The following is a 14657-nucleotide window of genomic DNA, read 5'->3' as shown; positions in this document are numbered from 1 at the left end:
TACTTTTATTTATGTGTATGTGTGCCATGTTCGGGACCAGTGCCTTTGGAGCCAGAAGTGGGGCTGGATCCCCCAGAAATGCTGTTACATATGCTTGCCAGCTGCCAAGTGGGTCCTGGGAACTGAACCCCGCTCCTCTGCAAGAGCCATCTCTCCAGCCCTGCTGTTATACTAAAATAAAAATAAAAAACAAGACAGGAAAAAGGATAAAATGAGACAGGTGTGGTGCCACAAGTCTTCAGTCACTGCCGTCAGAAGGTTGTGTGAGTTCAATGCCAGCCTGATCCACAAAACGAGCTCCAGGCTAGTCAAGGATACACAGTGACACCCTGTCTCCAAAACCCACCAACCAGCCAAATGGCATAAATCAAGGTTTACCTGTTGAATCAAACTCAATGGGCTGGCACCTTCGGCTGGCTGAGCAGTCACACTTAAGAACTTGCCCTCCTTCTACAATCCCAGGCTGGGTTGTGTTTGCTTTTGGAGCTCCCACCAGGAGAAACATCCTGCTAGAAAAACAAAAGCCAGGTGATATTTCAAATGACACGAAGTGTAATATTTATAACTAAACATTCTTTTGATATTATCCACAAATACTTTTAAAAATGACCTTTGGATGGCATAATTTCCCCACCATGAGATAATTTCTCTTGCATTCACTTAAAAATGCACATTATCCAAAGTGTACATCTTATTTTTTTTAAGACTTATTTATTTTCCATGCATGAGGGTTTCGCCTGCATGTGTGTCTATACACAGCATGTATACCTGCACCCACGAGTTCAGAGGACAGTGTTTACTAATGCCCTGGGAGGGACAATGCTTGTGAGCTACTTGTAGGTGCTGGGGATTGAATCTGGGTCTCCTAAAAGAACAGCCAGTGCTCTTAACCACTGAGCCATCTCCTAACCCCAAACTACACATTTTAAGTACATACAGCTTCTTGGATCCCTGAGGTAGTAAACGTGACTGTGGCCAAGGCTAAAGACCTGAGTTCAATTCCCAGAAACTATGTGGCAGAAAAAGAAAACTAACTCCTGAAAACTGTCCTCATACTCACCAGTTTTCACGAACACGCACACACTCACGTATGCACACACACAACACACAATGTACTTTCTTCCTTAAGTTTCATTTTTAAACAAGGTTTCATTCAACATATGGCTGTCCTTTTTTTAAATATTTATTTATTATATATAAGTACACTGTAGCTGTCTTCAGACACACCAGAAGAGTGGTTGCTGGGATTTGAACTCAGGACCTCTGGAAGAGCAGTCAGTGCTCTAACCACTGAGCCACCTCTCCAGCCCCATGACTATCCTTTCTGAGCTCACAAGATTCGCCCAGTCTCTGCCTCCAAGCACTGAGATAAAAGCCACGTGCACCACCACTCCTAGCTAACTTTGTTTCCTTCTCATTCAAAAAATAATAATGCAGAGCTGGAACATATTTGCTGCACCAGGCTCGGTTCTAGCACCGAAGATGCCTGGTCTAGACACTGTCCTCTCCACAGACAGCCAAGCCAGCAAACAAAGGACACAAGCAATTGGCCAAGAGAGGTGTCTTGGAGGTAAAGAGGGCAGACCTTCCTCAGATAAAGGAAAGTTACCTCAAGGAATGGAGGGCAAGGAGTTCCTCAGGGGAACGGAGAGGGAGATCATTTAGAGATACTCAAGGAAATGATGCCTGCAGATAGCACAGAATTGAGAGGAACCTGCTTAGGGAGAGCGTCTAGGAGGTCGATGTAGGAGGGAGGGAGGGAGGGAGGTGAGAAAGAAGGTGAAGAGGGGGGTGGGACACCTTATACACTGCCACTGCGTAATGATCCTGGGTAGGAAAGAAGTCAGTGTCCCAGACAGGAGGAACAAGTGTTATTGCGAAGTAGAGAGAGCAAGCTAGGAGTGGCCCAAAATAACAGCCTGGGCCTGGCAAAAGCTAAATCATGAAGTCCCAGTTTTACCTCAGCTCCATTTAACACCTTAGAAAAGACTTTCTTGACTTTGGAGAATTAAAGAAAAAAAAAATGGAACAAAGAAACATAGCTCAGGGAGGGGGCGGTGAGCTCCATCAGCCAAGGGAGATGGAGAAAGAGTTGAGACAGACTGAGTGGAAGGAACAGGAGAGACAGCACCTAATGAACACAGACATGGAGAACGCCTCATTCTCAGGTCAAGCCAGTAGGGGAGAGGAAGGCAGATCCCAGAAAAACATGAACTCAGTTTGTAGTCTGTCCCCTCCCTCTGTCTGTGAGACACCTCCGTAAGTGCCAACACAAAATGGAGATTGTACCCAGGAGGAGTTGGGAGAAAGGACAGACAGACAGAGTAAGCTTTGAGGAAGAAGGAAGAAAATGGAACTTTCCATCTTGCTTTTCAAGGAACTGACAGATTTAATTTAGTAGCATCAAAAAAACGGGTGTGCAAAGAGCTGGTAGACGGAGGCAGGGGACCACCATCCATCTGGCTACACAAGTCGCTTAAGTTGACTAAGTGTAACTTAGAACTACAAACCGACACATAAAGTGCACTACTGTGATTTTTTCAGTCAGTTCGACCTCACTTGCTCTGGGTAGTACCAGTCAGATCTCGACTGGATCACAAGAGAGCCACTGTGTGGACTGCCGGGAAATAAAGTATCCTTTACTTATCTTGAAACCCACACGTCCAAAATCCAAATTAAACTCCAAAGCAAGCCACGCCCTGTTTAATAAATCTATGTAGTCATGTTTGGCAGCAGTAACACACCAGCGCTGGCTCTGTCCCGCCACGGGGAGGGTTCTGAGTAAGGAGTCAGCTTTGTCTTCACTCAGCAAGAATCTTTTTTTCACAGGGGAAAAAACAGGGTTGAGTGTGAGATTTGTATCACCTACAAGATAAAAGATGTAGCCACAAGTTTGGTGCGTGGGGCTGAGCGACACAGGACCAATGAATGCCTGGGGCTGGGTCTCTAGCGCCACAAATCCAGGCAAAGCGAGCAGGAGATGCAGCTCGTGTGATAGCCGTGCTTCTCCTGGCTTGAAAAAACAAACAAAACAAAAAAGTCCTAAATCCAATCCCTAGTACTAGTCAGGTGTGATGGCACAAGCCCTTAACCGCTTTATACAGGAGATAGGAGCATCCGAAGTTCAAAGCCAACCTTGGTTACATAATGCTATGTGACAAGTTCAGAGCCAGCCTGAGCCACCTGAAACCCTCACTTAAAAAAAAAATATATTATTTTTAAACTGGGACGGTGTGGTGGAGGGAGAAACCATAAACGTTCGTTCTTATCTAAAATATTTCCAATGTGCTCTGAGAAAGAGAATGATTCAGGCCACTGTGTTGCTTTTCTTCTGGGGTTCTAATAAAACTTTATTTACACAGACAGGCAGTGGGGAGATGTGGTCCATGGGCTGTGATTTTCCAGTGCTGGGAACTGAGACAAAAGCTCAGTGGTTTGAGTGGGAAAGGCCAGTGACCGGCGCTGGTATTCTCACACTTAGACCCCAGTCAGCGGCGAAATTTGGGGCAGTTATGGAAACTTAGAAACGTAGACTTGCTGAAGGATGAATATGGAGGGAAGGGACTTGAGAGTATATAGCTTCACCCCACACCAGTTCACTCTACTTTGAGTTAGTAGTGGAAAATGTGATCGCTCAGCTTCTTGCTCCAGCGATCTGCCACCACACCTCTGCAGCTCCCCGGACTACACCTCCGAACCGTGAGCCCAAAGGAGCTTTCCCCTTTGTTTTCTAAGCTGCAGTTTTAACACAGCAACAGAAGCGGAACTGACACAGAGACTAAGTCTCCGTAGGATGCTGTCCTTCCACGGGGGATGGAGGGGGCGAGGTCCTTCTCCCTCCATATGAGGCTGCCAAGTCTAGCACGCATCCCTTCCCCTAACCCAGCCTTCGGGCTTAAAGGCGGTGACCGTATCCCGTGTCCGCCATGCTCTGCCCTTTTCTCTGGCTTCAGGAGGAGGCCGAGTCATAAAGGAGTCAGCGATCTGGTTACTTGGGGCCACCTATGCTCTGCTTGTCAAAGTCTGCACCTTGAAGAGGACTTGGTTCCTTCCTTCGGAGTTCTCCCCCACCCCAAGATATATAAAAAGGCTTTATTTTCAGGGGAGCAGGAATTTAATCAAACGAGCCAAATCCCAGACTCCTTCTCTGCCGCGGGGTGGGGGGGGGGGGGGGCAGAACCAGCAGGAGCTGCAGAGCAGGGGCAGCAGAAACAGCCACAGCCCCACCAGCAGGCACACTGGCCAGCTTGCCAACATCCTGAGCGCTGACGTCCTCAGTGTTTTTCCCATTCAGCTCACTGTGACCTTGTTGAGACGGTCATCGTCCGCCTCGATGCCCATGCTGTCTAGTATTTTCTTGATGCCTTTGGCGCTAGGAGAGGAGTTGCCCCCGAGGGCGGCCAGCAGGTAAGAGAGTCGTAGTGCGTGTCTCTGCGGTGGGCAGACCTCACAAGTGCGACCTGGGAGTTCTTAAAGTGGCCATGAGAGCACAGATGGAGATGAGCCCTCGGTGTGTGGACCAATGAGGTTCCGAGTCGGAAGAGCTGGACCAATGAGGTTTTGAGTCGGAAGAGCTGGACCAATGAGGTTTTGAGTCGGAAGAGCTGGACCAATGAGGTTCCGAGTTGGAAGAGCTGGACCAATGAGGTTCCGAGTCGGAAGAGCTGGTTCCCAGATTTGCCTTGACACCCACAAGCAACTCGCTTCTGGAGTATCTTCTTTTCGGAGCTTTCTATAATTTATTTTTTCAAAACTATTCATTACTTATGAGGAAGTGCTTATTTGAATGTGGGGCTCTAACTCACTCTTCTGCCTGAGCAGGTAGCAACACATTCCTTAGCCATAGGTTTCTGTCTTACACTAACTGCACACCAATACGTCGTTTCAAAAGTACTCCGTCAACTCTCGGGTCACAGATATACTTTCCTAATCGTTCGATCACTTAAATTATCCCTAAGATAATCTCCTTATGTAGCAATTCCATGTAATTTTGTACTTCGGATATTATCTTCTTGGCTTGGCCTTTTGTAAAACAGTGAGCGCTCATCGGTGATTAGGGGACTATCTCTGGCAGGCACAGTAGGAGAGGCACTGAATAAAAATGTCACTGTTGGCAGCACACAGCCCGAGTGCTTGCAAGGAGTCCAGGAGCCAGGCTGCTGCTTTCACCAGCCTAACCGCACATCACAGGCATGAAATGATGGTAATTAGAAGAGCTGATATTGATGTTCAACAGCTCCCCTACACGTCCCTTCCTGCGCAGTCTTGCCCACTGGTGAAATGCATAAACAGAAGAATAATAAAGAAGGAACGTCTGAGAACTGTCAGCACCTAATCCCAGGTTAATGATTAAAAACAATGAAAGCTTAAAAATACAAGAAATTGGCTTTTTTTATACAAATATCACTGTGATATTTGTATAAAATAAGTTACTTTTAAGAGACTTAAGTGTCTTAAAAGAGATGAATAGAGATTTGGAAAAAGTAAAGAATCTTAAAAGGAAGTTATATATAAAAACACTAAGTAAATATTCCCATAGACTGTAAGGCACAGGGTGGTAAAAAGATGCTAAGAAAACTAAGGAAGCTGGGCAGGCAGCCATGATATATACTTTTTATCCCAGCACTAGGCAGGCAGAGGCAGGCAGATCTTTGAGTTAGAGGCCAGCCTGGTCTACAGAGTGAGTGACAGGATAGCCTGAGCTACACAGGAAGACCAAGAAGAGGAGGAGGAAGAGAAGGAAGAAGAAGAGGTGGTGGTGAACATGGTGTTAAAGAGTGATGATTTTGTACACTTTGTGAAAGTGTGTCTCCGTCCTTCCTTGCCTACCTAAGACACATCAGATTGGTTGAAAATAAAGTCTATGACCTATAGCAAGACAGAATAGTAAGGTGACACTTCTGGACAGAGAGCATGGGGCGGCAGAACTCTGGGAAAGAGGACCGTGTAGGGCGTGCGCCACTCGGACTCAGAGGGAGCATTATTTCAGAACTTGGGCAGGCATAGGAAGGCCACAGTTAGAAAGCAGAGCAGGAGCAGGAGGAGGAGGGAAGGGAAGAGGGGGAGCAGGAGTAGGAGGGAAGGGAAGAGGGGGAGCAGGAGGAGGAGGAAAGGGAAGAGGGGGAGCAGGAGGAGGAGGGAAGGGAAGAGGGGGAGCAGGAGGAGGAGGAAAGGGAAGAGGGGGAGCAGGAGGAGGAGGAAAGGGAAGAGGGGGATCAGGAGGAGGAGGAAAGGGAAAAGGGGGAGCAGGAGGAGGAGGAAAGGGAAGAGGGGAGCAGGATGAGGAAGAGGAGAAGAAAAGAAGAACAAGAACAACAAGAAGAAAAAGAATAATTAAGGACTAAAAAAGTTATTTATGCTAAAAAAAAAAAGGCCAATCAATGAAACACTTTATAAAAAGCAAGTAATGTTACTTAAACGTCCACTAAGACAATCTCCCGACTCCCTGCAGCAGTCCAAGTGTCGTCAAAGAGGCGACAGACACGTTGTCTGCGGTGTGACAAGCTGCACCACCCAGTGCAAACAGGAGGGGGCACTTACAAGGCAAGTCAGCTAGAACAGTGCGATGCTCTGTCCTTACTTAAGTCCTTTTCCAGGTGGCCTTAGATAAATGAAAACAGACAATGTCTGAAAGCTTCCAAACAGTACTCAATGATGCCATCAAAACACCAGTTGAGATAATTAATAATTTCCTAATGAAATAAGAAGTAATTTAAAGTGTGCTTTTAAAGGAGCTTCTCTTTCCTTCACGAAGAGCCTTTAATGCTCCAGCAATTAACTCAAAGTAAAAAAGGAAAAGCAAAGGGCAGGGAAGCTGGCTCACACCATGTCCTGGTCCAGCAGACAAATGGCGAGCCAGCTCTAGCTTGCATGAGGCTGGAAAGACCTTGCTGAAGAGCATGTATATTTGGAAGCTAAGCAACATAGAGACCCAACATGCCTTCAACCTTCTCCTTGCTGACGCTGTGCCACTCCAAAACAGTTCGCTTAAGAGCATGACCAGGAGCCACACCTTCACTAGCACTATGTGGCAGCTCAGTTTATTTGTACTTAGGCCTCCTCAGGACTCCAGAAAGGAGTGTGCTGTTCACGTGATGCCGACAAGTGGGAGGACGGTAAGAAGCAGCAGGAAAAGAAGGAAGAGAGAGAGAAACAGAAAGCAAGAGATGGGAAGGAAAAAGCAGTCTGGGCGGGGGTGGGAAGCGGGAGAAGGGAGAGAGACAAGACCATCGGACCCTCTATGAGGACGCCCTTGAGCCGCATTCTTCCATCCAGTGAAGAGCAGGAAGGGCAGTTGCCTGGCAGAATGGAAGTCTGGCTACCAAGCGGGGCAGCTGGCCAGACAAAGACAAGTACATTTCCAAACTTCCCAAATGAACTAAGTTCTTTGGCTTCCTTCAGCGCTGACCTTTCCAAGATAAAGCATGTTTCATACACGTAGCTGGCTCTGGGGTGACCAATGTCAACTCCTGAAAATAAATACTGTTTATATACATAAAAAGAAATGTGTATAAAATAGTTGAGGTGTAATTCAAGTTTCAGATTTGCTCTACAAACAAACAAATGCTTCAAGATCAGCAGCTATGTAAAGTAAAAAGGAAACAGTAACTACCACATTTCATACATTTTTCCCCTGGAACTCACAGGCATTCCCCTGCCTCTGCCTCCTAAGGAATGGGAATTAAGGCATCCGACATCACATCCACCCAAATCTATGATCTTAACCCAAAGCAACTAACCTAAGATTTACTTTCCAATAATAAAGACTACATAGTTTAACCAGATGTATTATTTATGAAGGAGAAAAGTTAACCAACACAGTACCAGTCACATTCAAGTCTAAAAAAACCGGGGGAAAGTGAGGTGGGGGTGTGTTTTTGAGACCTGGTCTCACTCTTTAGCCAAAGCTAGCCATCTTGGAACTTACTATATAGCCCAGGCTGGCCTCAAACTTGTGACAATCCTCTCCTGCCTCAGCCTCCTGAGTGCTGGGACTTCAGGTCATTATCACTTTTAGTCACTTTCTAAGGTATTGTGACAATGGTTACAACATGGAAATGTTTAAAATTTCCTCCATGAGGCCTTAATCCGGTCTGGATTTCCTCACCAATGGAACTACTGCTCACAGAATCTATCAACAGAGTATCGAGATAGAAAAACAAAGTTTCAGAAATATAAAACCAGTAGCAACATGTAACATGTTATACAGGTCTGGCCAGGAAATAACAGGGAGAATAATTCAAGACGCTCTGAGAGGCTCCAGTAAGAAGCAGAAGGCAAACTGGAAGCCAAGAAACATTAACAGGGAAGAGATTGTAAGTCCTTCTGCCTGGTGACTAAGCAGTGACTAATCTCAGAGGACTGTAGTAGGAGACACGAAGTAAAATAGAAAACGAGAGGGAGGAATGTGAAAAGATCTCCAGGGCAACAGAGAAAGGAGGGTTCCATTAATAGAAATGGAGGTGCCACCAACATCTCTTGATGCAAATATAACTTACATGGCTAATTCGGGCTAACTGATCACACTACTGAAAGTGTTTCTAATGGAGATAAAGAACTTGAAACTCGTTGATTACATGGTTTTCCTTTAAAGGTTTATGATAAGCCAGGCTTGGTGGTGCACGCCTTTAATCCCAGCACTTGGGAGGCACAGGCAGGCAGATTTCTGAGCTGGAGGTCTACAGAATGTATCCCAGGGCAGCCAGGAGTACACAGAGAAATGCTGTCGCAAAGAAAAGAAGAAAGAAATGAAAAAATATCAATATATGCCACTGATGATGATAAAAAGTACAGTGGGCTCTAATGCTTGCTGAATTTAGGGGTGCCTTTAACAAGGCTAAGCATAATTTTGTTTGGCTGGGGTTTGGCAGATGAGGTGGGATGGTTTTTCAAGACAGGGTTTCTCTATATAGGCCTGGCTGTCCCAGAATTTTTCTCTGTAAACCAGGCTGGACTCAAAGATCCGCCTGCCTCTACTTTCAGAGAGCTAGGATTTAAGCATGTGCCACCACTATCTGGAATTTTGTTTGTTTAGGGTTTTTTTTTTTTTTCTATTTCAAGATGAAGTATAATTTTGTAATAATCTTCATTTAATCTGAAAAAGTCAGGAAATATAAACTTTTGTTTAGGTATATTGGGGGAAGGACACCTCAAAGTTGCTTTTCTTTTTTCAAGATTTATTTATTTTATGTATATGAGTACACTGTAATTGTCTTCAGACACACCAGAAGAGGGCATCAGATCCCATTACAGATGGTTGTGAGCCACCATGTGGTTGCTGGGAATTGAACTCAGGACCTCTGGAAGGGCAGTCAGTGTTCTTAACCGCTGAGCCATCCCTCCAGCCCCTGTTACTTTCTTTTTTTATGTTAGGCTGGTCTGTAGGTACCAAAGTTACTGGTGACTGTTTCAGTGTAGAACATGCAATCTCTCAAATTCTACATTGTCTTACTATTAAAACTCATGTACCAGTTCCTGTAAACAAGAGACCGTGTAAATGTATGAGCTCATAGCATATCCGCTGGCCACGCTTTCCAGCCTGCCATGTTCCTGCCGTGTATCTCAGATACTAAATCTTTGCCATAGACTAACAGAAGAAAAAAAAACCCTAAATTAATAACAGTAAAAAGAATTAATAACATTTGCAATTAATTATCGCAGTATAATTAATAATTAATAATCAACACTATCAACTCTGAAGTATTTAAATGCTAATTCCTGATGTAAGGCAAAGACTGTATTTTCGGTCAGAAATTTTCTGTAGAACTCAATCTCAAGGATGTGCCCGTGATATAAAAAGCATGCACTTAAAATTACATGGTAAGGAGAAACTTTTAAATGGTGAGCTTACTAAAACAATCAGATCGAGTGGATGCGCCTGGAGCTCAGAGGACAGCACAGATTCCGGAGACTGGGCCCTGGGGAGGTCCCAAGCTCTGCACATCACAAGGAGATCAATACTGCGAGAGTGATCAAGTCGGCAATTGGTGCTTCTCTCATTTTGGAGAGTGTGAGCTCGGGCCTAGCAGATGGCACTGTCAAGTGCGAATCTGGCCATGCCCTACATAAACCATGTCGATTTTTGCCAATCCTACCCAAGCTACTTAGTGCTTTAAGGACTGGTACCACCGGTGCTCACAGTTCCGGGAAACGGTGACAAATCCTGAAGACTTCCCTAACAACCTCAGACAAACACTTAGGTCACCTTCAAATGAAGCTTATATCACCTACCCAAAAAAGTTATGCTTTCCCCAAAACGAAATCTTGAGAGGGAAGTAAGAAAAATGTGTTGTTAGCCCAAGAAATAACCAAAGGAACCACTTATTTGAAAAAATGATAAACATCAATTAAATCAGGCTTTCTAACACTAGTAGGGATGAGAAAGACGCCAGCATTGAGTCAAAGACAACTTTAATCCAGAGAGAGAGAGAGAGAGAGAAGAGAGAGAGAGAGAGAGAGAGAGAGAGAGAGAGAGAGAGAGAGAGAGAGAGAGAGAGAGAGATAACAGTGACAAATCCTCAGGGACGTTGCTACTCGGAACGTGGGTAATTTGAAAGCCTGCGTGACCTGCTGAGTTCTTCAGTATTGAAGCGACCTGCAGAATGAAAACTCAGCAAACACCCTCATTCTGTCTGAACAATGACCTAGGAATAGTGGTCCTAGGAAAGGAGCGGTGACGCATTCCATTCATCGGGTGGACCTCAGACTCGCAAAGGTCTCACAGTCTGGTACAATTTAGTGCAACAATTTGGTCACTTTAGTCAACCGAGTGTCTAGAAGAGGAGTGTAAAAAAAAAAAAAAAAAAAAAAAAAAAACGAAAGGGGGCGGGGAGAGGGAGAGAGACAGGGGGGGGGGATATCAAACGAAGGGAAGAAGGGCTAGATTCAAAGAGCAAAAATCACTAGGAAAAGGCTAACTGGTGCGGGGGAAAAACAAAATTCTGGGACCAAGTGAAGCAAGTCACGGAATGACAGAGCTGGTCAAAAGTCCCGCAGGACGAGCCTGTACCGATTTCTTACTTTTTCCAGGATGTTCAACAGAGCTCCTTCAAAGCTCTCTCCCACTGTCCCCAGCCAATCAGAAGAAGTTGGGGACAGAGTGAAAGTGGATGCTGAGTGCCAGGTTAGGTCCCCAAAAACGTTTCATCCACGCCGGTCCCGGGCCAGCCTCTGGATGGATAGCGTAGGCCGGATTGGGGCCGGGAGGACCCCGGAGCCAGCGGCTGGGTGCGGACCGGCTGGGGGAGGGCGCGCAGTGGGGGAGGGGGCGCCTGGGGACTCAATCGCGGCCACTTACGAGGACGTGCTGGGCGCGAAGAAGTCCACGGCGAATCCGAAGTAACTTCCCTCGGGGCCAGCGTACTCGGCGGGGCTTTCGACGTCCAGGTTGAAGGTGCCAGCGAGGGGCAGCAGGAGGCCGGGCAGCAGGAGCAGGAGTCCGCCCGGGCGAGGGCGTAGCAGCAGCTGCCCCGGAGCAGCCATCGCCGGAGTGCGCGCGGGGCGCAGGGCCGAAAGCCTAACACAGTCCGTGTCCCGGTGCGCGGTGGCCGCGGCCCGCCGCCTGCGCTCGCCCGAACTGCCTTGCGGGTCTGAGCGCTCGCGGTCACGGGCGGCGGGGCTGCGGGGAGGCGCGCGGCGGAGCCGGGCGGCCACCCAGGAGGCGTGGGGTCGGACGCGGGACTCCGGCTCGGTCGCTGGCTCGCGCGCGCTGAGAAGTGGCGGGGCGAGCGCCGTACCTCCGGGCGGCGAGCTGCCCCGGCTGGGGGAGGAGGCCGGGGAGGAGGAGGAGGAGCCCGTGAGGCCGGGCCGCCCCGCCGAAAGAGGAAGTCGCGCTCACGGTGGCCTCCCACCGGAGAAGGCCAGGCGCACTTCCGTGCGCGCTGGCGGCCGGTCCTCCGAGGCCGCCCCGGGACTGCTGCCCAGATCCAAAGGACTGAGGGGGGGGGGGGGCAGTGGCAGCGCGCCTCCAGCCCAAGTGGCTGGCGACAATCAAGAGAGCCAGGCACACCTCGTTCCCTGGTTCCTCCAGGCACAGTTGAGCGACTTTTGTTTAAAGAATGCGGAGGGCTTTATCCGCTTCTCTTAACTTGGGCCACTCAGCCCTGCGGGCACTCACCAACAGAACTCTAATTATATGCCATTTCCCTCCCCTTCCCTCCTCCACACGCTGAACTTAATTATAACTCCCAGAGGGCTAGCGCAGCTCCTCCCGGATGCGGTGTGTGGGACTGGATCTCGCTAACTGACAAAAACGTCGTGAGGCAAAGGTTAGATGATGAGCCTCTCTCAAATCCACCCAGAAGACTTCAAGCCTGTTCTTGGATCTTTTCCTTTCTTTTTCTTGCTTTCTTTGGGGGTGGGATGGGGTGGGAGGCAAATGGGTTTCTCTGTGTAGCCTTGACTATCCTAGAGCTCACTCTATAAACCAGGCCTGCAACTCAGACAGATCCGCCTGCCTCTGCCTTCTGAGTTCAGTTCTGGGTTTAAAGATGTGTGCGCCACCGCTGCCCCCCTACTCGGATTCTTGCTTGAAGGGACAAGGGTTTGGAAAACCGATGATCATTAGTTTAAGAAGCTAAGGGAGACATGATTTTAGAACTGGAAAAAGAAAGTCAGGCCATAGAAATAAGACCCTCCCCCCCCCGCCCCCTTTGCAGTTCAGTTGCTTTGGAAAACAGTGGAATAGCGGATTTTTCGGGACAGACATCTTGACCTGCTTTTTTACATTTCTAGATTGTTTTTGTTTTGTTTTTAAGATTTATTTTGTGTGTACATTGTTGCTGTTTTCATACAGACCAGAAGAGGGCATCTGATCCCATTACAGATGGTTGTGAGCCACCATGTGGTTGCTGGGAATTGAACTCTGGACCTCTGACCACTGAGCCATCTCTCCAGCCCATGTTTCTAGCTTCTACCATCTAATCAATAAACCTTTCAATTAGTGAATGACTAAAGAGCCAAGTTTGCTAAGAGCTAGGAGCTAGAGAGGTGGCTCAGTGCTTAACAGCTGCTCTTGATAGAGCGAGTCATCGCCTACACGTTAGGTCAGGATCTCCAGTTACAATTCTTCTGGCGTCTGTGTATATCAGAAAGCTGCATGGTTCACACCCATGCACACAAAATAAGATTTTTTGTAAATTTGCTCAGTATTCCTATGTTGTATGTATATCAAGTGCTAAAGAGTTTGGTGAACGGGCCGGGTGCAGTCCCAAATGCTTTTAATCCTAACACTGGGAAGTCAGAAGCAGGAGGATTTGGTCTATGTAGCAAGTTCCAGGATAGCCAGGCCTAGAGGTAAGACCTTGTCTCAGAAGGAAGGAAAAGGAGGAAGGTGAAAAGGAGGAGGAAGAGGAGGGTGAGAAGCAGAAAGAAAGGGTGAGAAGAAAGAAGAGTCTGGTGATTAGGACATAATGACAAAATATAAATGCATTGCATAGGCCATGCTACTTCCAAATAAGGTAACAGAATTTGAACTATTCTCCCAAAATAGTTATTAAAAATCAGCCACAGACTAAGCAGGGAGGCCGTAGGATTCCCCTGAGTCCAGTCGACATAAGGAGGTCCCTGTCTCAAACTGCAGACCAGCATCAGCGGCAGCATCCATTCTACATACAGTTATGTACAGTTCTACATGCATATACATACAACTATACATCTAATAACGTAAGTAATCATGTGCGGTGCTGTGTACGTACATTCATCTAATGACGTAAGACGTGTGCAACAAAATTGTTGGGAGACCTTATAGCCACAGGCTAACAGCTGTGTAAAAGCCAGATGGAGGACAGGAAGTCCTGCGTGGATACTCATCATACCCAAGATCCTGCGGCTGCTTCTTTCATTCCTTGGCACCGTTTGGGATCAGAGCGAGGGGTTTAAGAGGGAAACAGTGATTCCTGGGAAGCAAGAATGTCACGTGTACTCCCAGCGTTCTCTGCATCTCTTCCTGAAAACCGCGCTGCTGGCTAAAGAGGCACCTTCAGTCCAGAAGACTCAAGGCAAGCCTGGGATTTCCAGTGCCCCATTCAGATGGTCTTCATACATGTTTTTAAAGGAGCCGTGCATCTTATTGAACGGAAATGAGAAATTATAGCATTTCCTCATCTGATAACTACTTGAGATGTGAGCTTATTCTGGCTGTGAGGCCACGTTCATTCAAACCCGTCTTAATGTGGCTCTTTTTAACCACAAAGATTCCAGGTCTGGAAGTTATTCTCTGCTATTCCACTGCTGAACAATCTAATTAGGATTTAAGCACAGAAGGTTGAGCATTTCGATATGTTTAGAACTTGCTAACAGAATATTTCATTTAAGTGGGATGGGCTAGTAGATGCTCATTTTTACCTCCAGCTAAATTAGAACTCACAGTTCTGTCTCTGTCCTGCCATATCCTCCACTTGGAACTTCTGTGTATTCGATCCCCATTTTGACCAAGGCTCCAAGAACCCAAGACTAATCCCAAATTCTCTGAGTGGTTGAGCATCCTCAAGGTCATGACCTTGAACCCCTGATCCACCTGTTTCCACTTGCCAGGTGCTGGGATTACAGGTGTGTGTCACCACAGCTGTTTCAGAACGTTTTAAACTAAAACATCAGAAGAACACAGCTCTTCAACCACTTGGCTTATGTTGTGACTCATAAATAGAATCATGGGGTGG

At 47.0% G+C, this 14657-nt stretch overlaps 1 protein-coding gene across 2 annotated transcripts in view; it reads right to left on the bottom strand.

Annotated features, from left to right (window-relative positions):
• ITGAV (integrin subunit alpha V) overlaps positions 1-11734 on the bottom strand; it is a 70625-nt gene extending 58891 nt beyond the window's left edge. The window contains exons 1-2 of one of the 2 annotated variants that reach the window (XM_080927561.1): positions 11297-11734; positions 379-509 (exon numbers count right to left, since the gene is read on the bottom strand). In XM_080927561.1, the coding sequence (XP_080783687.1) occupies positions 379-509; positions 11297-11481 (316 nt within the window). In that variant the 5' untranslated portion in view covers positions 11482-11734. The remainder of the gene's footprint in view (positions 1-378; positions 510-11296) is intronic. The other variant, XM_080927562.1, reaches the window with a different exon arrangement.
• Between the last annotated feature and the right edge of the window lie 2923 nt (positions 11735-14657).

This window comes from Micromys minutus, assembly GCF_963924665.1.
Source record: "Micromys minutus genome assembly, chromosome: 13".
Lineage (NCBI taxonomy): Eukaryota > Metazoa > Chordata > Mammalia > Rodentia > Muridae > Micromys > Micromys minutus.
This window is presented reverse-complemented; position numbering and strand designations above follow the sequence as displayed.